Here is a 25,938-nt window from a genome sequence, read left to right on the forward strand (position 1 = left end):
TTAAATTTAAAAATTTGGATAATAATTGATTTCTTTAAAAAAATCTGAACAATGTCCAATAGCAATACATTCAAGGGGGAAAATGCCAAGTACACTATAAGTGAGATCACTTACTAAAGCAAGGATATGAGAAAAATGACCTTAAAATGAATGATTCAGGGATGTGTTTGAAGACAATTCCACAACCTGGACGACCAGAAATGCAAAGAACTCACTTCAGTTGACCAGAGCTGACCTAGCAAAAGCACTTTTGAGATGTTCTGGCTTTCTTCATAACTGACTTGCAGGAAAGGCCACCCATTGTTAATAGCTAACGTTTATTAAGCATGTAACTTCTCATTTAATATTTACAGCTATCCTATGAGGTTATTATCATTATTCTTTTATTTTACAGATGAGGAAATTGAGACTTAGAGATGCTAAGAAACTTATCTGTGACCACTCAGTTCCTAGGATAAGAGAGGCACTACCAACCTAGAATTAGCTGTCACTACGAGCCCTGGTTAGACATTTACCACCACTGCCTCAGGTATTACAATTAGCCTCTGGGAAAACAAGATGGTGGAGGTCCAACAGAGGAAAAGACATGTGTACACTGTTTTATAAGAATTCTACAAAGGGTTTAAAGGGGGCACAAAAGAGAGGGAAGACAACAAATTGGTTGACCTCTACAAATAAACTGATTGTAACAGTCAATGCTTCTTTAAGTAAAGAACACCCAAAATGTATTTTCTGGTTAATATACTTTCCTTTAAAAGTATTAATTTGTTATTTTTATTCCATGAAAACCCATTAGGGTATGTTACGCTGGTCTAATTCCAGAGTATATAAAACCCACACATGCTCGTAGCACATAATTATGTATATACCCAACATATGCATAAAATCTAGATTATAATATTGAATTATTTGGTTTGGAAAGGAAGGTGTACTTTGAACACAAAATGTTCTTGATCTGAACTGTCCCCATCAGTGATAAAAAATTAAAGTAAGAATGAAAGGAATTACTTTTCTCTGTGACTCTTCTAAAGTAGCAGAAGAGCGTTTTAAGTTTCTCCGGTTTCCTCGATGAACGTCCTTCAAACAACCTGAAAGAGATAAAAAATAGAGTGAAGAACAATTTAAAATGCTTTAATGATTCACAAAAAAATAAATCTATATTGCTATCAAGTAATAAAAAAAGTAATTCTCCCAGGAGACAATTGTGTAATGACAGAGAACTGGAAACTGTCTGGATTCAGATGGCATTCAGAGAGCACTGAAACCAGCGAGGACCAGGCTTCTTAAAAGTTGTTCAAGTCAGATGGTACTCTCTAACAACCACATCTCTCCAATCCATCTTCCTCCTGGGAGAAGGCACCATCTGGTCCCCCAAAGTCAATTAGGCCAGTGAGTTAATACTCTCATCATTTTCCCATGGCAAATACTATTTATAATTCAAAGTATTACTAGGTAGTTAAATGAATGAACAAAAACGGTATCTGAAAAAAATTCGCATGATTGTTTATGTTGGGGGGGTGAAGGGGAGGCAACAATGACAGCGACAACGAAAGCGGACATGACACGATGTCGGGGGACCGACCAATCCTTGGTAATTAAACCAATACACTCTCTGTATGGCAACCAAACAGTGCTACCCTATGTCATCTAGTTGCCAGCAACCTGGACTTGCACGATTTAATTCAGTTTTCTTTGAAATGACGTGGCATTGTTATTGGTAACACATAATGCAATTTATCCTGAGGAAAGAAAAGCAGGGCTTTGAAAACATATCAAAGCAAGTAGTTCTCTAAAAGATTTCAAACACAAAAGCATGCTTTTAGACAAAACATCTAGCTTCCCAAAGGCATTTAAAAATTACAGAGAAATTCTGCGGCTATAAATGATAAGGTATGATTCATCTGCCTCCAGCCATCACCCTGGCTTTAAAACCTGAAACCCTTCAAGTAAAAGTTCACTTTAGTAAACGCCAAAATGCATAAAAATTTTCACGATTAGAAAAGCAAGCTTATGTAACTATGCAGGGAAGAAGTTAATTCCATGAGAAAATCCTACTGAGCAAGTGAAATGAATTAGGAAAAGGGAAGGAAATGCAGATTTCAAATGACCCTGTTTTCAGTGATCTGAAATTCTGAGAAAACAATTTATCTGAATACTTATTTCCTGAAAATACTAATGTCAGAAAGCATTTTAACCAAATCTAAAATCTAATTAATTCTTAAAAATAGTTTAAGAGTGCCTGCATAATAATTTTCACTCATCTAATAGAAGTTATTCTTCTAAAATGTTTATTAGAAATACTCTTAAAAATGTAACTGCCTGTCAAAAGAAATTATCTTTGAAAAAGCAGGTTTCCGTTTGGTTTCTTCTGCAATACGTCAACCAAAACAGAGTTTGTTTAAATCAAAGTGATAGTCAAAATGAAGAAGCCACTTGGCAGTTTAATTAAACATCCTGTATGAAATAAATATGATTTACTAAATGAACACCTTGGGATCCATTACAAAATCGCTTTCTAGGCTTACTACTTAGTAGAGGGACGCAGTATGAATACATATAAAGACAGCCACACCACCTTTTCCTAGAGATGAACTGATGTACCACACAATTCAAATAAGGGGGAAAAGTTACTCTTACACAGAACTGTTGCAGTGAGGAGAAAATGGCTGCTGCCCTTTAAAAAGTTTCCCCAAACATAAAAATTGTCCCTAGCTTCTACATGGGGTCAGCTGTGTATAAAATCACATAAAAGTTCACATATTTCATAACCATGAAGACAAATTATTCACCTCAGGAGCCTTAGGACTGTAGATTTATTACCTACTGAAACGGATTTTCCTGGAAGATTATGTGGCTGTTATGTGCACCAGTGTTTATTTTGCAGGTCCCAACCTTAGAGGTAAAATGAAACAGAATCTCAACATATTCTGTTTCTTCATTGCTCCAAAGCCTAATTTCAAATCACTACGTAACCAAATATGCTTCCCCATCTTCCTGATGGAACAGGGAAGTGTGTGTGGGGTGAATGTAGGGAGGGAAGGGGAAGGTAGAGTGAAAGTCAGGGAATACGAAGCAGGTTTAAAACCTTTGTGCCAATTCTCAGACTTGGCTGCTGTGAAATTTTATAAGTACATATTATGTATAGCCACCCAAATAAAAGAAATCATCCTGGTAAGAAAACAAGTGAAAAATAACATAAAAACACTGGCAAACAGCATGAGAGAAAGTCATCGTAAGAATGATGTATTATCTGAGGGACAGCTTTTGAGAGGGAGGAAGAAGAAGACAAAGGAACTGAGGATGGAGCTGGAGAAAAGAAGAAAGACAGAGCAGAGAAAATAGAGAGAGAAGAAAGAGATTGACAGAAATGGGGCTGGAGTCAGAGGGGGGTATGAGAGACATAAACACATTCAGACAAAGACTGGAAGAGAGAAAGGAGAATAAGAGAATGGGGTCTTCTCATAATAATCAAGCACCATCCAATGTTTTCACTTCTCAACAATTTTTTTTTTTTAATTTAGATTTTCAGGTCCTGGATATGCATATGAAGGCATATTTTGAGCCAGCAGGCGTGTATGTAAACATGAACATAAACTAGGCCATATTAACCCCTTTGCATGTAGGGAAGACATTTTGGCATTTAACTGAATGATAATTAATTACAGATTATTAAAGAAAGCAAACAGGAAAAGCTAGTCAAGCAAACCTTACTTTTGTTCTAAACAAAACTTTTTATTTTCAAGGGAATAAGTCAATCAAGGGTCAGATATTTATTAACTGGTGTTTTTCTTTCCATACACATAAAAAGAAACATAGTTTATACAGTCTTTCCCTGAATGGCATATTGATAACATTACTGGAATTGGATTCTAGACACACACCCACCCCCATGTGATTTCAAGTTAAGGATTAATCCCATTAGTATACAGTAAATCAAACCCACAGCACTATAACCTCCACTTTAAAATGGAAGCAAATGATAACCCGGAACCCAGCCAGAAAGTCATTCTTGGCTCTTCTGTGAAGCGCTCTGCCATATGGCCCTAGCAGCATTTCAATCCAGGCAGAGGCAGATGTAAGCGGCTCCTGGGCTGACCACTGCTGCAGCCCACAATTAATCTCTGATCATCAGTTTCTACACAATCTTAGAAGCATCAATGCTAATGACATTTGAGGCCTTTCTATGAATGTTTAAGTCCTTCAAGGCAAGCAGGGGAAAAGGTCAACGGTATTTAACATAACTAAGCAGGGCTGGAAGAACACAACAATAAATTTTACAAGACTTATTCAATTTATTGACGTCAGCCTCCCACCACATACTCTTAACCATTTTTCTTATTCAATCAACTAGCTACTCATACCTCTTCTGAGATTAAATACACACACACACACCTCCCAACTGCCAGAAAACTATAATCATAAATAGCAATTATGCACAAAAGAAAACACAACGACAAAACACTCTATCAGCTTGCCAAATGGCTCATCAAATTAGGTACTTGATCTTTCATAACCCACATAAAAAACGGGGAACTTTTGGTTGTTTTCCATTTCTGGAGTGCACTCAAGAGCAACTGAGAGGAAGCGAGACAGAATGAAAGATCACTGAGTTTGAACAGAAGACAGTCTTCAAGTCTCAGTTGTGCTGAGAAGTCATTTACTCATGCTGAAGTACTAGTATAGATGCTTCCCCACCTAGAAATTTCCACAGAGAATTAAAGCGAGCTGTCAACGCACTGCATCAATGATTACATATACGAGTAGTCGTCACTGTTCCTGCTGGCGCTAGGTCAGGTTTATTAAAACATGGACCACCTCAGTGAGAGGCAGGTACAGACATGCTGGCTGCTGAGGGGTCCCTACAACCACAGGCTTTTCCTGACTTCATTCATTTTCAATGTTCTGGTGACCAAAAAATACCATCAGCCAGAAAGACAACAGTACACCTGATTTCAAGTCTTCAACAGATCTACTTAAACTCCTATTTGGTGAAAATGCTCCTGGGATACTGTGAGTTTAAATCCCACATGGTCACTCTGGACTCATGAGTGGCTATGGTTCATTTTATAGATCAAGAATTATTTCTAATAGTTCTAATTTCTGACTAGTTATAAGATAAGAAGTATTAATACAGTTCATTGACAGGAAGGCTATAGAGTAGAATGATTATGGGACAAAGCTTCTAGAGGTCTATATCCTCCTGAGTTTGCATCCCGATTATACCAGTTGGTGAAGTAAATGACCCTCTCTAAGCCTCCATCTCCTTGTATGAAAAAATGAGAAAACAACAATACCTAATTTATAAGATTAATATGAGGATTAAATAAAAAAAAATAGCACAGTGATTGGTACATGGCAAGTACTTAAGAAATAGTAAGTATTATGAAGAGATATTCTCATACAAAAAAAAGATTCAATGTTACGCAGATTGTTAAGCAGATTTGAACTTGTGCATAATGCCCAGAAGAAAAACATACTCATTTACATCAAATGCTTACACTGTTCTAATCCATACTCCCTTCATTAAGGAAAGTAGCTCAGCCTCTTTTCCCATCAAGCCTAACATGCTGACACTCAGAGCTAATCAGCTCAGTCTTCAGGATAAGTGACCATGAACAATGAAAAAGATAAAGATGCTGTTGCCGAGAAGCCCCAGCATTCCTGTCAGAAGTTTAGCTGAAAAACAAACATGCTTTAAAATTAAAACATATATTAAAATTAATATAAAGTCTGGTGATTAGTGGCAGGAAATGGGAAATTACAGAAGTCAAGCTTCCCAGGACTTGACTTCTCTCTACCTGTCAGTTCTCCCAAACCCGTGGTCTATTTTTGTGTTGAGAGAAGACGGCTGTCAGTGCTGCAGATGGCCAGCCCTCAGAGGGCCCTGCATACTTGTGTTTCTTTTACATGCTGAATGGAAAAGTTAGGATGAAAGTGAGGTAATGATATTGTGTCTATGGGGCTATACTTAGGAAGGAAGAAGGCACCCACACTAGCTTTGGGAAAGTAAAAAATCTGTGAGATCCTACCCTCAAAATCAAATTACAAAAATCGTCCACTCTTTTTATTAACTTTGTCTTCTGCTCCATTTCTAATGATTGACTTGTTTCTCCTCTTAAGTAACTATTTTTCTCTGATTATAAAAGTAATATATGCACATTATAAAGAGTGTGAAAATACAGAAAAGGATAAAGTAACTGTGTTAAACGTTTTTATCTCACCACCCAATGGTAATCATATTCTGATCCATTTTATTGTTGGTCCATTTCCTTGCTCATACATCTATATGTACAGATGTGACCACAGGACTGTATTAATAGATACAGATATTTTTATTATAATTGAGATCATATTCCATTTATAATTTTTATTTGGATTGCTGATTTTAATCATTCTTAACCTTCTGTTCCCTTACTTGTGCTTTCCTTGTTTTATTGGTGAGGAATGTGTGTTTAGTTATGCATAGAGAGCCTTAAGCTTTTCTGAGGAAAGGCCTATAAACACTTAACCAAGATATAGGACTAAAGTTATATGTGAAGAGTTTAAATTCTTAGTGGGTGAAACTTATAATGTCTGGAATTTGCTTTATAATATTCTAGAAAAAAAATGTGGGGTTGGATAGGTAAAAAAAGTACAAAAAACACTGTTAAATATTGAATTTGGGTGATTAAAATATGGGCTTACTATACTGTTATATTTATTTTACTATGAAGACAGCCATTAATACAGTTTATAAACATAATTTTGTAGAGAAGAAACTTTCTGATACAACCTTAGTAAGAGAACACACAGCTCTTATAAAAAAAAATAATTTAAAAAGTCTACAATTAAATCAAAGAATCAATCTCCTGAGAAAGTCTGTACCTAAGACAGCAAAGGATTCCCTTAGGGACCATCAAGATACGCGCACTAGCTAACTACTCATTCCACAGAAACAAATTGTAAGTGGCCATTGCAACATTAATTTTGAAGCATTAGTAATCACAGCTACTTCATACCAAAACCAAAAACTAAGGGGAAAAACCCTAGAACCACTGGGATTGTTTTCAGAATTTTGGACAGAAATTTTATAATTTACAGTATCTCTGCAGATCCTGGCACTGATCTATCACTTATTCTAAGAAAACAAAAAGGCTACTCACTGTTTGTAGAATCCTTACTATTTATATTACCAATACTTTTTGTGGAAACAGATAATTATATTCCCATAAAACTAAATTTCCACTTCTTTACTTACATATAAAATTTCACCATTTCCTTTTCTATATTAAAAAAGAAAACCTGCAAGAGATGCAAAGCCCTTAACTACTAGTGGGTCTACTTGCACAGTAGAGAAAATTATTTAATCATTTTTCAAATAAGCAAAAAAATTATATTTGTAAACAGGTTCTTTACACAACTGCAACTGCAGATACCAATGTTCTTTGCTTTCTCTCAGTCCTACTCCAAATGTTAAAGAAATGAAAGGTAAACACTGCTTAATTATGTGTGGCTTAAGAACAAGACGCCTCCTAATTCCTAAGAATAAGATGCAGTTTGAAAAAAGACAGTAGACTGAGAACGAGGAGTCTAAGTTATATTCCTAGCACTGGCCACTCACCAGTCACCTGATTTCTCAAATGTTTCATCTTCACATTTATTTTTATTCACTAAACAAGAATTTACTGAAGGCCTACAATGCATGAGATTTAATGAAAACAACAACAAAAAAAAACAGGACAAGATACCTGTCCCAGAGTAATTAAACAATTACAACAAAATTGGGTAGGTGGAATAGCAGGAAAAGTAGTGAGAACTAAAAGTGCATTCCAGGTTGTGCAAACCCAGAAATTACCCTGCATGCCTCTCCTCACTCACCTGCCCATATCAACATGTTGGGATTTTAAAGAAATTCTCTTACAGGGGTGATATTATTTTTCATTGTTGCCCCACTTCTCCTTAGTGTTGACGAGATTAACTGGCTATAATAACAAAAATTTTCATTTATATTTTAATGTTTGAAAGCCTTAAAAATATAGCCCAAGAATTATTAGTCTAAAAGTATTCTTACACTTAAATCATCTGTTATGCTTTCATTTGCCAAACAAATAAATAAAACAAACGCAGTAAGTATACTGAAGTGTCTGTGTCTTGGGTTTAATAAAAATTTACATTACGTACTAATCAGTTAAATTCTAGAATTTTCCCATCTTAAGAGAGAGAATCATTCTAAATTTCAGGAAGCTAAAAATCATAACTTCGGGGCTAACATTCCATGTTACTGCAGAGAATTGTGAATCCATTTCCACTGCCTTGTGGAGTTGTCAAAAATTCTGCCCATATAAAGTGGCATTAGAAACAATGACATTCTAGCAGCAATGAACACTCAGATCTTAGTTTCTAAATACCACCCTCCAATAAGAGAAACCAGGGTTCCTTGGAACAATGGTTGCTTCTAGAGTTGGGTCATGAAAAATATAAGAGGAGCCTAGATCAACTTGTGAGGCTAGAAAGTAAAACTGCTCAAAATAAAGGTTGGGGACTTTTTAAAAGAACACAGAAGCCACCATGAAAAAGCCCTAATGGCCAAAGTTAGAACAATCTGAGAAGCAAAATAAATAACAATGTTAAATTTTAACTCACAGAATAAAATAAGTATCCATAAGTCCATTCTGATATCAAAAATTGGGAAAGGGAAGGGATAGCTCTTCCTTACAACAGAATTGCAATTAATAAATGCAGAAGGAAAGATGGAATTAGAAGAACCACAATAAACACTACAGTAACAACTGCTGCAGACAAAATCCGCAAAGGGATGCTAAAATTAGTGGGGGAAAATGTGAGGCAAATATTTGCACAGTGCCAACATATCTCCCCCAAGATATTCATTAATCCCAAAAGAGATGTAGTAACTGTACAGCGGAAAACCAAGCAGACACCCCTCGGCCTGGTGATCACCAGTAACAAGACTGACCAACATCATGGTCCCACTGATATGATGCACTGAGGACACAACACTGGTTCTGTAGTAGTTCTGCGAAAATGCGTGACCTCATTCCATTTATGAAAAAAATGTCGGCCAAACCCAGACTGAGGAACATTCTACAAAATAACTGATGAGCAGTCTGCAAAAGTGTCAAAGTCATGAAAGAAAAGGAAAATCTAAGCAAGAGGGTAAATGCAATGGGCAAACTGGGAGGATTCTGAAACAGAAAAATACAGTAGGGAAAACTACTGGAATTCAAGTAAAGTCTGTAGTTCAGTTAATAGTATTAGATTGGTGCCAAAGTAATTGCGGTTTTTGCAATTATTTTTAACCTTTCAAACTATAATTACTTTTGCACCAACCTAATATTATTCCAACCTTATCTTAATAATTTTACTACAGTTACATAGTACGTTACACAGTACGGTTACATAGTAATATTAACATAAGGTGAAGCTGGGTGAGTTGTGTACAGGAATTCTCAGGACTATTTTTGCAACTTTTTACATGTCTAAAATTAATTCAAAATAAAAAGTTGTGGTCACACAGCAGCCGAACCGTCTGTCCCCTCGTGCCTATCCGTAAAGAAAAAAGAGTCTGTGAGACTGATCCTTTCAGGGACTTTGCTTCACCTTTGTGCTAACACCTTATATCTCCCTGTTTGGCCCCTAAAGATGGCTGGATAGTCAATGACGGGTAAGATTCCCCATGGGGGGAATGACCTAAGCCAGGCACAGTCGCATGGGGACCATCTGGAGAACTCACGGGGTTGATAGAGGTGGGCACAGTCCCCCACCTTCCCCCAGCTAAGGAGAGCTTCTGCCTCTGTGGCTATATTCCTTCCCACAACCTGCTTGAGAAGAGATTCAATGATGTGATAACATCAGTTCTCCTTCCTTTCTTATCAATAAGTCTCAGCATAAAGGTTTTGTCCCTGGGGAGGCACATACCACAATTGTTAAGACATCATGGGACTTTCGATTCCGGCTGCTTGCAGGCAAAGGTGATTGGTTTGAATCAGTTTCCTGGTATGATGTATGAGACTCACAGACCGTGGAGAAAACAATGCTACTTCCTTTTGTGTACATCAATAAAAGCCACAAAGTGGCCCGATTCGGGGCTCTCAGTCCTTTGAGGCTGTGAGACCCTTGGCCCTTAGTGCATAATTTTCTTGACTTCTGTTTCTTTCTTAACCCTTCACTGCCCCTTCTCGTTCCCTTAAAGAAACATCAAAAAGGTAAACTAAAAGAGTGGCATTAACACACCAGTCAACTTTGAAGACACAACCAGAATGGCACTCAAAAGCCTGACTTTGCTCCTTGACTGAGCTTCTTACCCACACCACCCCACCCTCAGAGGCACTGAGGGAGGTGGTGGGGGAGGATGGTACACAGCCTGCTGAGAAAGAGAATACTATATTGTAATGATTTTCTGAAGGCCCGCCCCTGACATTAGGGGAGAAAATTAACATTGCATTAACATCCACAAATCCCATAAAGACAATTCTCAAGTGAAAAAAGAAGGAGGTTTGCCACAGGGAAGGGGGAGGGTGGAGGTGAGGAGTGGGAGGGAGGAAAAACATGATAATCATTTGCCAAGAAGATGTTATAATGTTTTTATTTGTGTAGATGATGGAGAGAGTAATCATTTAAGAAAATGGTTAGAATTTGAATCTTTATCAATACATTCACAATGCATTATTTTAGTTGAATAATATAAACATTCTTTTATCTTCACTTTAAAAAATATTACATTGATAAATTAGTCATGACTATAAAAAGTCAAAGTCAACTTTCACTTCTGCTCTTCATCTTAACAAGTATATTTTTCAAGTCTCACAAGGTAGTCAGCCTCATGACTTTAAACTCACACTTCACAGAATAGAGGACTTGAACTACAGCCTTAACGTTATCTCAGCATACAAAGAATATAATGTATGAAAAACATTACTGAGAATATCACAGTGAGGAGGCCTAAATCTTTAGGAGGCCTGAAGAACCCAGGGTGCTCAGAGGAGGAGGACAATCTGATGGGGTACAAAGAACATGGGCCACGGAGTAAGACAGACCTCAGATTAAATGTCATGTCTGGGATTTACTGGCTCCTGTGGATGAAAAAGGGCCATATACTGAACTTGACAAGCTCAGGGGAGACCTGCATGGTGGACCTCATAAACTCAGAGACCGAAAGTAACCACATAGAATAGTCTGAACACAAAAATTCCTAACTAAAAGCGGGTCATAGTGGACAGTCACATCCTTGGCCTGTAGCTTCCTTGATAAAGGTCAATCTTCACCTTAAATGAGCCTGTCTATTGTCTTTTTGTATCTAAGATAACATACCCTTGAAATGTCAGAGTAATCCCCTTTTTCCAGACCCCTAAGGGCATACCCACGTGCCACAGCACTGAAACCACACAACCACAACTCCTCATTGTTTATCTTGTTCCCCAAATACCATTTCTACGTGCCGTAAATGTTAATTATTAACTATCCTGTACCCACCAATGAAAAAGAAATATGTGTCTCTCGTTTTACTTTATCTAATCCCAGAGATTTCCACGCTTTGCTTTCTCCTGCCCCTTTAACCTATACCATCAATGGATTTCATGTAACCCTCTTTACGTCTCCTCCTTTGATTCTAATGTATAAAATAAGCTGCAAAACTGCCATCCTCCAGAGCATTTTCTCAATCCGTTGATATTTTGCTTCCTGGCAATTGTCCTCAGTTTGGTTCAAAAACCCTCCACAGGTTTGGATGTTTCTTACGTCAACAACCCTAAGCAAGTTCTGTAACTTCTATGAACTTTTAATTATCTTGCCTGAAAAATGGCAAAAATATAACTTAAGTCACTTTATTGTAAAGAATAAATTAGGTAAGTGTACATAAAATGTTCGGTCTATGACAAAACAATCAATAAATATTACCAGTTCCTTCCACCCTCTTTATTTCATTGCTAGAGATATTCTCTGAAAACATACCGATTGAAGTTAATGTCTGGGTAACTAGAATACTCCGATCTCATCTTAGCATTTCGCCGTGGAAATGTGCAGAAGAAAGCGTTAGCTAAGAGACTGGCAATCTGTTCCTGCGACATTGTGATGGAATGATTCATCTTCTGTTTCAGGAGCGGTATTGGCTGACAGAGGAAACAAAAATACAGACAAGAAGAGCAATAATTAGTTTAGCAATTTCAAAAGCAGAGGCACCAAATTGCATTTGCTAAATTAAGGTAGGGATAATTTCAAGCCACTCCTGAATTCTTAAATCAGCAATACTGTTGAAGTCAAGGGCAGTTCATCAAGGATGATGGGGAAAAATACACTTGTTTGACTAACCGCAGATTGCTAATCAATAATAACGACAGCGAAGAGAACACAAAACATTACTTATTAGTGAAAAACAACATTGCTCTAGCAAGTAAGAAATAAAAACACATTATCCATCTAATGAAAAATTAAAACAAAGGATAAAACAGAAAAATACAACACTGAGTTTAGCTGTTACTGCATATGCTAAATTTTGCTCTCATTTATATTAAATATTGTTGGACAGAGAAACAATTTTTCTCTTTTAGTGCTAAATAAAATGATCTCAGGAAAATAATTCAATAAATAAGTCCTTTTCTTCTAATTCTGAATCAGTTCACATTGACAGTTTCTTTGTGAGACCCAAATCTAATTTTAGGACAGCAATTAATAGAACAGATGTAGACAGACTTATGTACAAGTTGTAGGAAGACAGGTATTTCCTACATAATCATTCAAGTCAAGGAAGCAGCAGGATATTTTCCCTTCAAAATTCTGATGTCTGAAATACCTTCTAGTTGTACCAAACCCAAGTTCACTGACCTTTTAGTTTCAGTATAATCCCCAGGACCTACGTACTGTGTCCAGTGGGTTTTTTTCTATTCTAAATGTTTAAATGATACATTTAAAGACAAGATGGTAAAGCCCAAGATCAACTGGCTGGTTTACACATCAGCTGTTAATTTTCAAAGTTCTCCCACAGATGTTTTCCCTTCTCCCGTTCAACAAGACTCAGAATCCTGGGTATCTGCCTGAACCTCAAACCAGTATGCAGAGCCAACTGTTCTGAGCATATCTCAGGAATCAGCACCCAAAATGTAACTGAGGAAAGGCAGGCAAGACAAGTTAAAACTGCAATGCTGTAACAGTTAACTTTTCTCCTCGGATTAAAAACTACACACCATTACTAGAATAAGAGTTTGCTAGAAAAAGATTAAACTTGCAACCAACTATTTCTCTTGGAAAATACAAAGGTAAACAAACAAGGAAAACGAAGAATTTATTTTCACTTCGGTATCTAAAATTCTCTCTTCTTTCAGGCCTTACCAATCACCATTTATAAGAAATAGTAAATAGCTCATAATGATCTCCATTTTCCATCCTATACATTTATTTACAACCCAGCAATGAGTTTAGCAAAGGTGACAATGTGTCAGTGGCTTAAAGCAAACTGGTACTTGCTGGCATATTTACCAAGTTATCTACAAAAATGATTTTAAAAAATTAATAGTTATATTTCAGGCTTAGTGGACTTTAAACACAGACATTTCTTTTCCCCTAATAATCAAATAGCATAATTTTAAATAGAATAAATGATTTCCGTTCTCTTGGTGAGGAGGAATGCCTGAAAGCTCATTTGGGAAAAACCAGAGGATATAAATATTATCAAGCGCTCAGCTCAATTAAAATAAGAGACTGGTGAATAGAAACAAAGATCTTTCAAAATGTTCACATCCAAAACTTGTTTCCTTTCATTTTCTTTTTATAAATCTAAAACTAACTATTTTAGATTTAGCCTAAAGAATGTTAATGTGATAAATCATTAAATAACAACATAAGCAATTTAACTTGCCAAAGGTGTATTTTGATACCAAATCGAAATGTTAACTTTCGCAGCAGAGATTTACTTCTCAGCAGAAGACAGAGCACAGAATTAAAGTGTTCTCTCTGTTAATACACTAATGGGAAAACAAAGTTATCTGAAGCCAGGACAAAAATTGGGGAGCCACAAGTCTGATTTTAGTTCTACCAATGACTTGTTACAGCTTACAAATTTAAATGCTTTTGAATATATATATATATATATATATATATATATATATATATATATATATATATATATATATATCTCATTAAATAAAATATGGAAACATTCTGTCCTAAGCATGAGAGGAAGAGAAGATTAAGTGATTCATGTCTAAGGTGCTATATTGTCAATTATAAACTACACATTGATTTCAAAAAGCATTTAATTAAGCACCTTGATAAACTCGGGAACATAAAGAGGATCTCCCTTCAAGGAGAACCTAATCTAATGAGATGAGGTATATAAAGGCATAAATTACAAAATAATGTGCTAAGTATGATCCGAGTGCTATAGGAGGGATTAGCTTTGGCTGGAAGAGGTAGGGCAGGAGTCGCAGGGGAAGTAAAAGAGGTAGTGAGAGATTTTACTAGGAAAGGAAAAAAAGAAAGGAGGGAAAAGAAAAAGAATGAACATAAAACATAAGCAACCAAATACAGGCATACCTCGTTTTGTTGAGTTTCACTTTATTGCACTTTGCAGATACCACATTTTTACCAATTGACGGTTTGTGGCAACCAACCCTGTGTCCAGCAAGTCTATTGGCGCCATTTTCCCAAAAGGCTCACATGGTTTTTAGCATTTTTTAGCAATAAAGTACATTTCTTAGACAACGTTGTTGCACACTTAATGGACTATAGTATAAACATAACTTTTACATGCGCTGGGAAAGCAAAAAAGTCATATGACTCTCTTTATTGTGATATTTACTGGAGGGTCTGGAACCAAACCCGCCATATCCCCAAGGTATGCCTACAACTTCCAACAAAAAATGAGATGAGTTTTACAATATACTTACTGTGCCCAATAGAAAAACTTACTTCAGACACAATGCATTAATGAGGTAGAATTAAAGTTACCTAAAATTGGAACTACCACAGTAAAGTGCTAACAACTACGGCTCATTGAAAACATTCAGTGGTTCTCAACTGAGGTAGCAGCATGGCCTTCAGGCATTTGGACATGTTTTTTGGTTGTCCCAGTGACTATACTTGTGGTTTCTGGGGTACCCCAATGATAGATTGCAATGTGTGGGACCATCCCATTAGAAAATTAGGTTCTACCTAAAATGTCCCCAAGGCCTCTGGGCAACAGTGTCAGCAGAAACCTGGCCAGCACCAATGCAACAAGGGAGCTGGCCTAGAAATAAAAGACAAGGGCAAATTCCAGCTCCTGTTGTGAGAAACGGGGAGAAACTCACCAAGAACAAACCAGCGCCCTCTTATGGTGGTTGAAAACATATACAGGTACACACATTCTTTGACACCTCCTCCTTTTAAGAAGCAGAGTCTAATTACCATCTCCTGGAATATGGGCTAGATTTAGCAACTAACTCCTAATGAACAGAAAATAGTGGAAGTGATGCTGGTGCCTTTAGAAACTAGGTCAAAAAAGACACTGACATTTCTCGCTCTGTCCCTTAGGTTGCTTGTTCTAGGGAAACAATTGTCCCATGAGGACACCCCATCAACTTATGGAGAGGCCCATGGCAAAGCCATGTGAGTGAGCCAACTCAGAAGTGGCCCCTCCAGTGTCAGCCAAACCTTCCAATGACCGCAGCCCACACCCTGACTGCAACCACAAGACACATCCTAATACAGAACCCTCGGCTAAGCTGACCCTGGAGATTCCTGAAAGACAGAAACTGTGAGATAACACTTGTTGTTTTAAGCCACTAAACTTTGAGGTAATTTGTTATGCAGCAATAAACAACTAATACACTCCAAACAAAATGGAATATCACCAGATTTTTTCTTTTCTTTTTAAAAGTTAAGAAAATACCATGAACTCATTTGTTATATATGATACCACTCCGGGGGAGGGAGAGGAAGGAGTGGGTAGTATTAAGCCATTTGGAAGATAAAATGTTCTAAATTCACTAGAATGGTTTGAAATAATGCCTGTTTTTTTTAAAGTTAAAGACTGTTTAAACAAAAAAGAGAAAAAGAAGTGTAAACAGTGTAAACTGAAGCTCCCAAATTGAATGCTGCATTTTTAATGTCCTTTTGCAGCATTCTCTCTAGCCTCTAACCTTTTCTAGAAAAATCATCATATTCATTGGCAAAAACTGTTTCCCAACTCTCCCTTCACCCTCTTTGACCTCGGTCATTAAGAGTTTAAAGGAAATTCAATTGTGAGTCTGAAGAAAGCTACTAAGGAAGAAGTTATTTCCACTAACCTGGGTGCAAATATTTGGCAGACAGAGAGCAATTTTTACCATATCAGGCAAAATGGACTGATATAAGTGTTGAGCTTCTGCTTCTTCAAGTACCTGAAAACCAATAAAACATGTTATCAGTGAATAATAACCAATGAACAAATGTTTGTTATGAACTTAAATTACATACCTGCTTTTCCCATAAAGCACATTATCCTTACCAAAAGGTGCACTAAGGTGAACTTAGGTAACCTTACAAATACATTTCCAAATGTATACAATTCACCTAATGCCCTCTGAAAACTAAGTATCCCAAATATCAAATATCTCTCATATCAACATTTACAATTAAATAAAACACTTGGAAAACAAATAAACAAACAGTGCATTCTGCCTTTGGTTACATTAACTAAAAACTGCTAGACCATCAAGAACTCTTTCAGAAGCCCTCAAGGTCCCATCTAAATTAAACAGTCTACAACTTAAAGAAATTTCCATAAAAGCCACACTAATTATCTCAGGTCATTTCATGTGTCAAATCTAACATGAGTAGCAAACAATGAAGTTTCTGATGACCTTAGAATTTTCCTTTTCCAGGCACCCCTGGGAAGTTAAAACCACAATTCCATATAATAATTGTGAAGCACAACAAAGATGACATTCATGGCCCATTTTTGTCTTTTATAATTTCCCATCTCTACAAGGCTTCAGAAATTACTTGAGGCCTTTTAATCCAATTTCAGTGTAAATATCAGGGTAGTTCTTTAAAAGTACTGAAAATGACAACACTTAATTTGGAGATACTACATACACAGTCAGGATTAAAGTTAATCATTTATCTACTTGAAATCACATTTGAACTAAAAGAGGTCACACTTATAATCCAGTCTGATCCAGTCATTATTAGAGAAGAGAAAAAGAAGTGAAGGAGGTTACCTGGTCATCCTGGACTGAAAAGGTCAATTAGCAACTAATCAGAACTAGAACCCTAGCATTCTTGCCTCTGCTCCACGGGTCTCCTCACTTCCCGCTGTGACCAATGTTTGGGATTGATGAGGACACAGACTCCCACAAATATCTACAGCTCTCCTTTGCTACCAGAATACAAATACTCACAAGTATCTACAGATATCCTTTGATATAAGCTGAAATAAAGGAATATCCATTCATCTAGCTGCAGCCAAACAGGGTTTGTGTGTAAATGGGAAAAGTAACAAAGATATTTCATTTATATTCACTCTGGTTTTATAGGGAATTTCTAACACTAAGAATTGTCTTTATAACAAAGCTCTCAAATCCAACCTACATTTAGCACCCTTTTAAAATTAGGACAACGGTAAAACTAATTTTCAGAATGAACAGAACAGCTGCAATTCAGGGTGTCTGGGAAATCAGTTAATCATACTTATATAAAAAACTAGGACCGGCCCAGTGCCTCAGGCGGTTAGAGCTCCGTGCTCCTAACTCCGAAGGCTGCCGGTTCGATTCCTACATGGGCCAGTGGGCTCTCAACCACAAGGTTGCCAGTTCAAGTCCTAGAGTCCCGCAAGGGATGGTGGGCTCTGCCCCCTGCAACTAAGATTGAACACAGGACCTTGAGCTGAGCTGCCTGCTTGATGGCTCAGTTGTTGGTTGGAGCGCGGGCTCTCAAACACAAAGTTGCCAGTTCAATTCCTCGAGTCCCGCAAGGGATGGTGGGCTGCGCCCCCTGCAACTAAGATTGAACACGGCACCTTGAGCTGAGCTGCCGCTGAGCTCCTGAATGGTTCAGTTGGTTGGAGCGTGGGCTCTCAACCACAAGGTTGCCAGTTCAATTCCTCGACTCCCGCAAGGGATGGTGGGCTGCGCCCCCTGCAACTAACAATGGCAACTGGACCTGGAGCTGAGCTGCACCCTCCACAACTAAGACTGAAAGGACAACAACTTGACTTGGAAAAAAGTCCTGGAAGTACACACTGTTCCCCAATAAAGTCCTGTTCCCCTTCCCCAATAAAATCTTAAACAAACAAACAAACAAACAAACAAAAACTAACAAGTGAACAACATAAGACAATCATTAATTCTGGGGAAAACAAAAAGTTGGATAAGAGCAGAAAAGCAATCACATCTTAGATATAGTGTTTTTACATCCTACTAAAAACAAACTATTGATCTAACAGAAATAAATATGATCACTATAGTGGGAAAACGGGGAAGTAGAAATAAGGCTTGTGTTAGTGGTGATAGCGGAAGTGAATGATAACTAAATCCTAATCTTCTATAACAGTAAGTTAACACATTAAAAAAATAGCTCAAGAATTTAAATGGCTGACTCTTCATTATAAGCCTCTTTAACTAATAAAAATAAAACTAAATCAAGAAAATACATCCATAAAAGTTATTCTACTATTTTAAAGGTACACAAGATAACCTTAGAATTTTCCTTTTCTAAGTACTCTTTAAAAGTTAAAACCACAATATTCCTATATCATAATTTGAATCATAACAAAGATGACGTTCATGGCTCATTTTTGTCTTTTATAATTTCCCATCTCTAATTGCTTTCCTGTACCTGAAAATGCACAAAATGTACTAATGCACTTGTTTAAAATATTCACGCTTCTTACTTATAATTTATCTGTTTCCTTCTTAAAACCAATTTTGAAATAATTATAGATTCCTAGGAAGTTGCAAAAATAGTATAGAGAGGTCCAATTTACCCTTCTACCCAGTTCCACTTAATGGTTACATTTTATATAACTTTCGCACAATGTCAAAACCAGAAAATCAGTACCGGACCACAAAAGAGGGAGCGAGTGAAAGAGTGAGTGAGTGAGTGAGTGAGTGAGTGAGTGAGTGTCATTTTATGCTATTTTATCCCGTAAGCAACACCAAAACCAAGATACAGAACTGCTCGACCACAAAAAAGATCTCCTTCATGCTACCCATCACACCCTCTCTCCTACCATCAACCATTCCTAAACCCTAGCAACCACTACTGTTTTCCATCTCTATAATTTTTTTTCAGCTTTATTAATATTTATTAATTCATTCAACAAATGTTTATAAAATATGTGGCATATGCCAGACACTGTACTAGGTGTTGAAGATGCAATGATAAACAAGACAGATGCCGACCCTGTCCTCTTGGCATGTAGGACCTAGTCAGGCAAGGAGTTCTCCCTTTTAGAAAGTTCTTTATACAACAGTGTATTGAAAAGCAGAACTTGTGTTGGAGCAGCTGGAGTTTTGCTTCCACTGTTCCTGCAGGTTCTGGTCACTCCTGGGTAATACAAGGTCCCCCATTCAGTCATTAGCGTGTCCAGTCTAATGTAGTTGTCCATCTCTATAAATTTGTTATGTTGTATAAATGGAATCAGAGTAAATGTCCTTTTAAGATTTACTCTTTTCGGACTTCCGGAAAAATGGCGGCCTGAGGTGAGCCTCTGTAAAGCTCCCCTGGAATTTACAACGAATCGAACAACAAAAACTCCACAGAGGACTCCCTGCACGGCAGACGGGCAAGACGAAGGGGCCCACTACCGACTGAAATCACCTACAGGAGTAAACAGAACTGCTGAAACATACGGGCTCTGAATCAGGAGCTGGAAGAGCTTTGGAACATCAAAAGCTCTCCGCATACCCACCGGGACACTGCGCCCTGTGACCTAGACGAACTATTAACAGAGGAGAAGCCCGTCTCCCAGGAATCCCCCCATTGTGTGAGAAGCAGGAATAGTGCAGAGAAAACAGCACTACCGTGTGGGAGAAGAAAAATAAATTGCAGTTGGAGAAATAATAAGACATTCTACCAACAAGTACTGGAAAACAAAAGAAAGACCTCTTCCTATCAACCTGTTGCAGAAGTCACTCCTGTAGATGTCTAGGAAGAGAAATAGTAAACCAGTAATCGCCATGAATAACCAAGGCAACAAGACAGCTCAGAAAGAAAGTGAAAAATCTCCAGAGAAGGCACTTAAAGATACAGAAATATGTGACTTAAGTGACAGAGAATTCAAGATTGCAGTTCTGAAAAAACTCAACGAGATACAAGAAAACACAGATAGGCAGTTAAATGAACTCAGAAACTCAATCAAAGAACAGCATGAGCATTTTACGAAAGAGATTGAAATTTTAAAAAAGAACCAAAGAGAATTTCTGGAGATTAAGAACTCAATAGAAGAAATTAAGAATGAAATAACCAGCTTAGGTAGTAGAGTTGACCAGATGGAGGAAAGAATCAGTGACATCGAAGATAGAAACCTGGAAATGACACAGATAGAAGAAGAAAGAGACTTGAGACTTAAAAGAAATGAAAGAACTCTACAAGAACTTTCTAACTCCATCAGAAAGAGCAATATAAGAATAATGGGCATACCAGAAGGAGAAGAAAGAGGGAAGGGAACAGAGAATATATTCAAACAAATTGTCGATGAGAACTTCCCAAATTTGTGGACAGAACTGGACCCTCGAATCCAAGAAGCAAATAGAACACCTAGTTACCTCAATCCCAACAGGCGTTCTCCAAGGCACATTGTATTGAAGCTGTCTAAAATCAACGACAAAGAAAGAATCCTCAAGGCAGCCAGGGAAAAGAAGACGGTAACTTACAAAGGAAAGCCCATTAGATTATCATCAGATTTTTCAGCAGAAACTCTATAAGCCAGGAGGGAGTGGAACCAAATGTTCAAACTATTGAAAGAGAGAAATCATGAGCCAAGAATAATATATCCAGCAAAGATATCCTTTAAATATGAAGGAGGACTAAAGACCTTTCCAGACATACAGAAGCTGAGGGAATTTTCTAATACACGACCTGCACTACAAGAAATACTAAAGGAGGCTATTCGACCACCATCAACAGGGACAATTTGTGGCAACCAAAACTCAAAAAGGGGGAGAGTAAAGGCCTGAATCGGAATATGGGAATGGAGAAAGTAAGCGTGCTGAAGAAAATGGAATATTCTAAATATCAAACTTTCTTTTACATAAAATTAAGGGTAACCACTCAAAAAAAATCCAGAATTGAAATATATACTGAAATAAAAGAAGAAACAGAGGGAAACATCATAGAATACCACCACACAGAAATAATAGACAACAACAAAAAGGCAAAGAAACAATGGAGACACAGCCTTACCAGAAAACTAAAGATAGAATGACAGGAAATCCTCACCTATCAATAATCACCCTAAATGTAAATGGACTGAACTCACCAATAAAAAGGCACAGAGTAGCAGATTGGATCAAAAAACTAAACCCAACCATATGCTGTCTCCAAGAGACACATCTCAGCTACAAGGACAAGCATAGACTCAAAGTGAAAGGGTGGAAATTGACACTCCAAGCAAATGGTACCCAGAGAAAATCAGGTGTAGCCATAATGATATCATATGAAACAGACTTCAAGGTGAAAAAGATAACAAGAGACAAAGATGGACATTTCATAATGGTGAAGGGGACTGTACAACAAGAAGACATAACAGTCATCAATATTTATGCCCCCAATCAGGGAGCACCGAAATACATCAAGCAACTACTAACAGAACTAAAGGGAGAAATTGACCAAAACACAATTATACTAGGGGACTTAAATACATCATTGACAGCTATGGATAGATCATCCAAACAGAAAATAAATAACGAAATAGTAGCCCTAAATGACACATTAGATGAAATGGACATAATTGACATTTATAGAGCACTTCATCCTAAAACATCAGACTATACATTCTTTTCTAGTGTACACAGAACATTCTCAAGGATAGACCATATATTGGGACATAAAATCAGTCTCAACAAATTTAAGAAGATTGAAATCATACCATGCATATTCTCTGATCACAAGGCTTTGAAATTGGATATCAACTGTAAAAAGAAAGCGGGGAAAAACACAAATACATGGAGATTAAACAACATACTTTTAAAGAAGGACTGGGTCAAAGAAGAAATTAGAGGAGAGATCAAAAGATACATAGAAACAAATGACAATGAAAATACATCCTACCAAAATTTTTGGGATGCAGCGAATGCAGTTTTAAGAGGGAAATTTATCTCATTACAGGCCTATCTCAAGAAACAAGAAAACGCCCAAATAAATAACCTCATGTTACACCTTAAAGAACTAGAAAAAGAAGAACAAGTAAAACCCAAGGTCAGCAGAAGAAAGGAAATAACAAAAATTAGAGCAGAACTAAATGAAATAGAGAACAAAAAGACAATAGAAAGAATTAATGTGACAAAGAGCTGGTTCTTTGAAAAGATTAACAAAATTGACAAACCCTTGGCTAGACTTACTAAGATAAAAAGAGAGAAGACACTGATTAACAAAATCAGAAACGTAAAAGGGGAAGTTATCACGGTCACCACAGAAATAAAAAGGATCATCCAAGAATACTATGAAGGACTATATGTCACCAAATTCAACAACCTAGAAGAAATGGACAAGTTCTTAGAAACATATAGCCTTCCAAGGCTGAACCATGAAGAACTGGAAAATCTAAACAGACCGATCACCAGTAATGAAATTGAATCAGTCATCCAAAACCTTCCCAAAAGCAAAAGTCCGGGACCAGATGGCTTCACTAGTGAATTCTACCAAACCTTCAAAGAGGATCTAATACCAATTCTGCACAAACTCTTCCAAAAAATTGAAGAAGAAACAGTACTCCCTAACTCATTTTATGAGGCCAACATTACCCTGATACCAAAACCTGGTAAGGACAGCACAAAAAAAGAAAACTACAGACCAGTATCTCTAATGAATACCGATGCAAAAATCCTAAATAAAATTCTAGCAAATCGAATACAACAATGCATTAAAAAGATTATTCATCACGACCAAGTGGGGTTCATCCCCGGGGCACAAGGATGGTTCAACATACGCAAATCCATCAATGTGATACATCACATAAACAAAATAAAGGACAAAAATCATATGATTATATCAATTGATGCAGAAAAAGCGTTTGACAAGATACAACATCCATTTATGATTAAAACACTTAATAATAAAATAGGTATAGAAGGAAAATACCTTAACATAATAAAGGCCATATATGACAAGCCCTCTGCTAATCTCATAATTAATGGAGAAAAACTGAAGCCCTTTGCTCTACGTTCAGGAACACGACAGGGATGTCCCCTATCACCTCTGCTTTTCAACACAGTGTTGGAAGTCCTTGCCAGAGCAATCAGGCAAGAGAAAGAAATAAAAGGCATCCAAATTGGGAATGAAGAAGTTAAATTATCACTCTTTGCAGATGACATGATGCTATATATAGAAAACCCTAAAGACTCCACCAAAAAGCTATTAGAAACAATCAACGAATACAGTAAAGTTGCTGGCTACAAAATCAACGCACAAAAGTCCATTGCCTTCCTATATACTAACAATGAAATCTCAGAAAAAGAAATACAAAAAACAATTCCTTTTGCAATTGCAGCAAAAAGAATAAAATACCTTGGAATAAACTTAACCAAGGATGTGAAAGACCTATATGCTGAAAACTATAAGACATTTTTGAAAGAAATTGAAGAAGACACAAAGAAATGGAAAGACATTCCGTGCTCATGGATTGGAAGAATCCACATAGTTAAAATGGCCATATTACCCAAAGCAATATACAGATTCAATGCAATCCCCATCAAAATCCCAATGGCATATTTTAAAGAAATAGAACAAAAAATCATCAGATTTGTTTGGAACCACAAAAGACCCCGAATAGCCAAAGCAATCTTAAGAAAAAAGAACAATAATGGAGGTATCACACTTCCTGACTTTGGCTTGTACTACAGGGCTACAATAATCAAAACAGCATGGTATTGGCAGAAAAACACATAGACCAATGGAATAGAATTGAGAACCCAGAAATAAAACCACATAAATATGGACAGATAATTTTTGACAAAGAAGCTAAAAACATACAATGGAGCAAAGACAGCCTCTTCAATAAATGGTGCTGGGAGAATTGGATAGCCACGTGCAAAAGAATGAAACTGGACTGCTGTTTGTCACCATGTACCAAAGTTAATTCAAAATGGATCAAAGACTTAGGCATAAGACCTGACACAATAAACTGCATAGAAGAAAACATAGGTACTAAACTTATGGACCTTGGATTCAAAGAGCATTTTATGAACTTGACTCCAAAGGCAATGGAAGTAAAAGCTAAAATAAACGAATGGGACTATATGAAACTTAAAAGCTTCTGCACAGCAAAGGAAACCATTGACAAAATAAAGAGGCCACCAACTGAATGGGAGAAGATTTTTGCAAACAGTGCCTCCGATAAGGGGCTAGTATCCAGAATATACAAGGAACTCATGCAACTCAACAACAAAAAAACAAACAACTCAATTGAAAAATGGGCAGAGGACTTGAAGAGACATTTCTCCAAAGAGGACATACAAATGGCAAATAGACATATGAAAAAATGCTCAACATCACTAATCATCAGAGAAATGCAAATCAAAACCACAATGAGATATCACCTCACCCCAGTCAGAATGGCTATCATCAACAAGACAAATAGTAACAAATGTTGGAGAGGCTGTGGAGAAAAAGGAACCCTCATACACTGTTGGTGGGAATGCAGACTGGTGCAGCCGCTATGGAAGGCAGTGTGGAGGTTCCTCAAAAAATTACGAATAGAATTGCCATATGACCCAGCAATCCCTCTCCTGGGTATCTACCCAAAAAATCTGAAAACATTTAGAGATAAAGACACGTGTGCTCCAATGTTCATTGCAGCTTTGTTTATGGTGGCCAAGACATGGAAACAACCAAAATGTCCTTCGATAGATGAATGGATAAAGAAGTTGTGGTATATATACACAATGGAATACTATACGGCAGTAAGAAAAGATGATATAGGAACATTTGTGACAACATGGATGGATCTTGAGAGAGTAATGCTGAGTGAAATAAGTCAGACAGAAAAAGCAGAGAACCATGTGATTTTACTGATATGTGGTATATAAACCAAAAACAACAAAAGAACAAGACAAACAAATGAGAAACAGAAACTCATAGACACAGACAATAGTTTAGTGGTTGCCAGAGGGTACGGGGGGGCGGGGGGTGGGGGGTGGGAGATGAGGGTAAGGGGGATCGAATATATGGTGATGGAAGGAGAACTGACTCTGGGTGATGAACACACAATGGGATTTATAGATGATGTAATACAGAATTGTACACCTGAAATCTATGTAATTTTATTAACAATTGTCACCCCAATAAATTTAATAAAATAAAAAAAAAGATTTACTCTTTTCACCCAGCATAGTGCCCTTCAGATCTATTTAAGTTGATGTATGTATCAATAGTTAGTTCCTCCTTATTGCTAAGTAGTATTCCATGGTATAAATATACAACATCTTATTTAACCATACACTTACTGAGGACATTGTGGTTATTTCCAGTTTTTAGCAATTACAAATAAAGCTGCCTTTTTACTTTCAACCTGCATATATCTGAAATGATTTCTTGTAATCAGCATACAGTGTGTCATTTTTAAAAATCTACTCTGTAAATCTCTTTTAATTGGTGAATTCAGACCATTTACATTTAATCACTGATATATAAGGATATATTCATTCATTTTTATTATCTATTTCTTTTATCTGTTTTCTTTTTACTTCCTTCCTGAAAAATGGAATAATTCAGAATTCCACTTTTATTTATCTAAAGTGTTTTTTTAAAATAATCTTTTATTTTTCAATT

At 36.9% G+C, this 25,938-nt stretch overlaps 1 protein-coding gene across 8 annotated transcripts in view; it reads right to left on the bottom strand.

Annotated features, from left to right (window-relative positions):
- PARG (poly(ADP-ribose) glycohydrolase) overlaps positions 1-25,938 on the bottom strand; it is a 142,381-nt gene that overhangs the window by 57,022 nt on the left and 59,421 nt on the right. For all 8 annotated transcript variants that reach the window (XM_074337273.2, XM_074337270.2, XM_074337271.2 and 5 more), the window contains 3 exons: positions 16,257-16,349; positions 11,947-12,104; positions 1,009-1,088 (listed from right to left, as the gene is read on the bottom strand). In XM_074337273.2, coding sequence (XP_074193374.1) covers positions 1,009-1,088; positions 11,947-12,104; positions 16,257-16,349 — 331 coding nt within the window. The remainder of the gene's footprint in view (positions 1-1,008; positions 1,089-11,946; positions 12,105-16,256; positions 16,350-25,938) is intronic.

The sequence above is a fragment of the Rhinolophus sinicus genome, chromosome 15 (genome assembly GCF_057876585.1).
Source record: "Rhinolophus sinicus isolate RSI-liver-muscle chromosome 15, RSI-T2T, whole genome shotgun sequence".
Taxonomy (NCBI): Eukaryota; Metazoa; Chordata; class Mammalia; order Chiroptera; family Rhinolophidae; genus Rhinolophus; species Rhinolophus sinicus.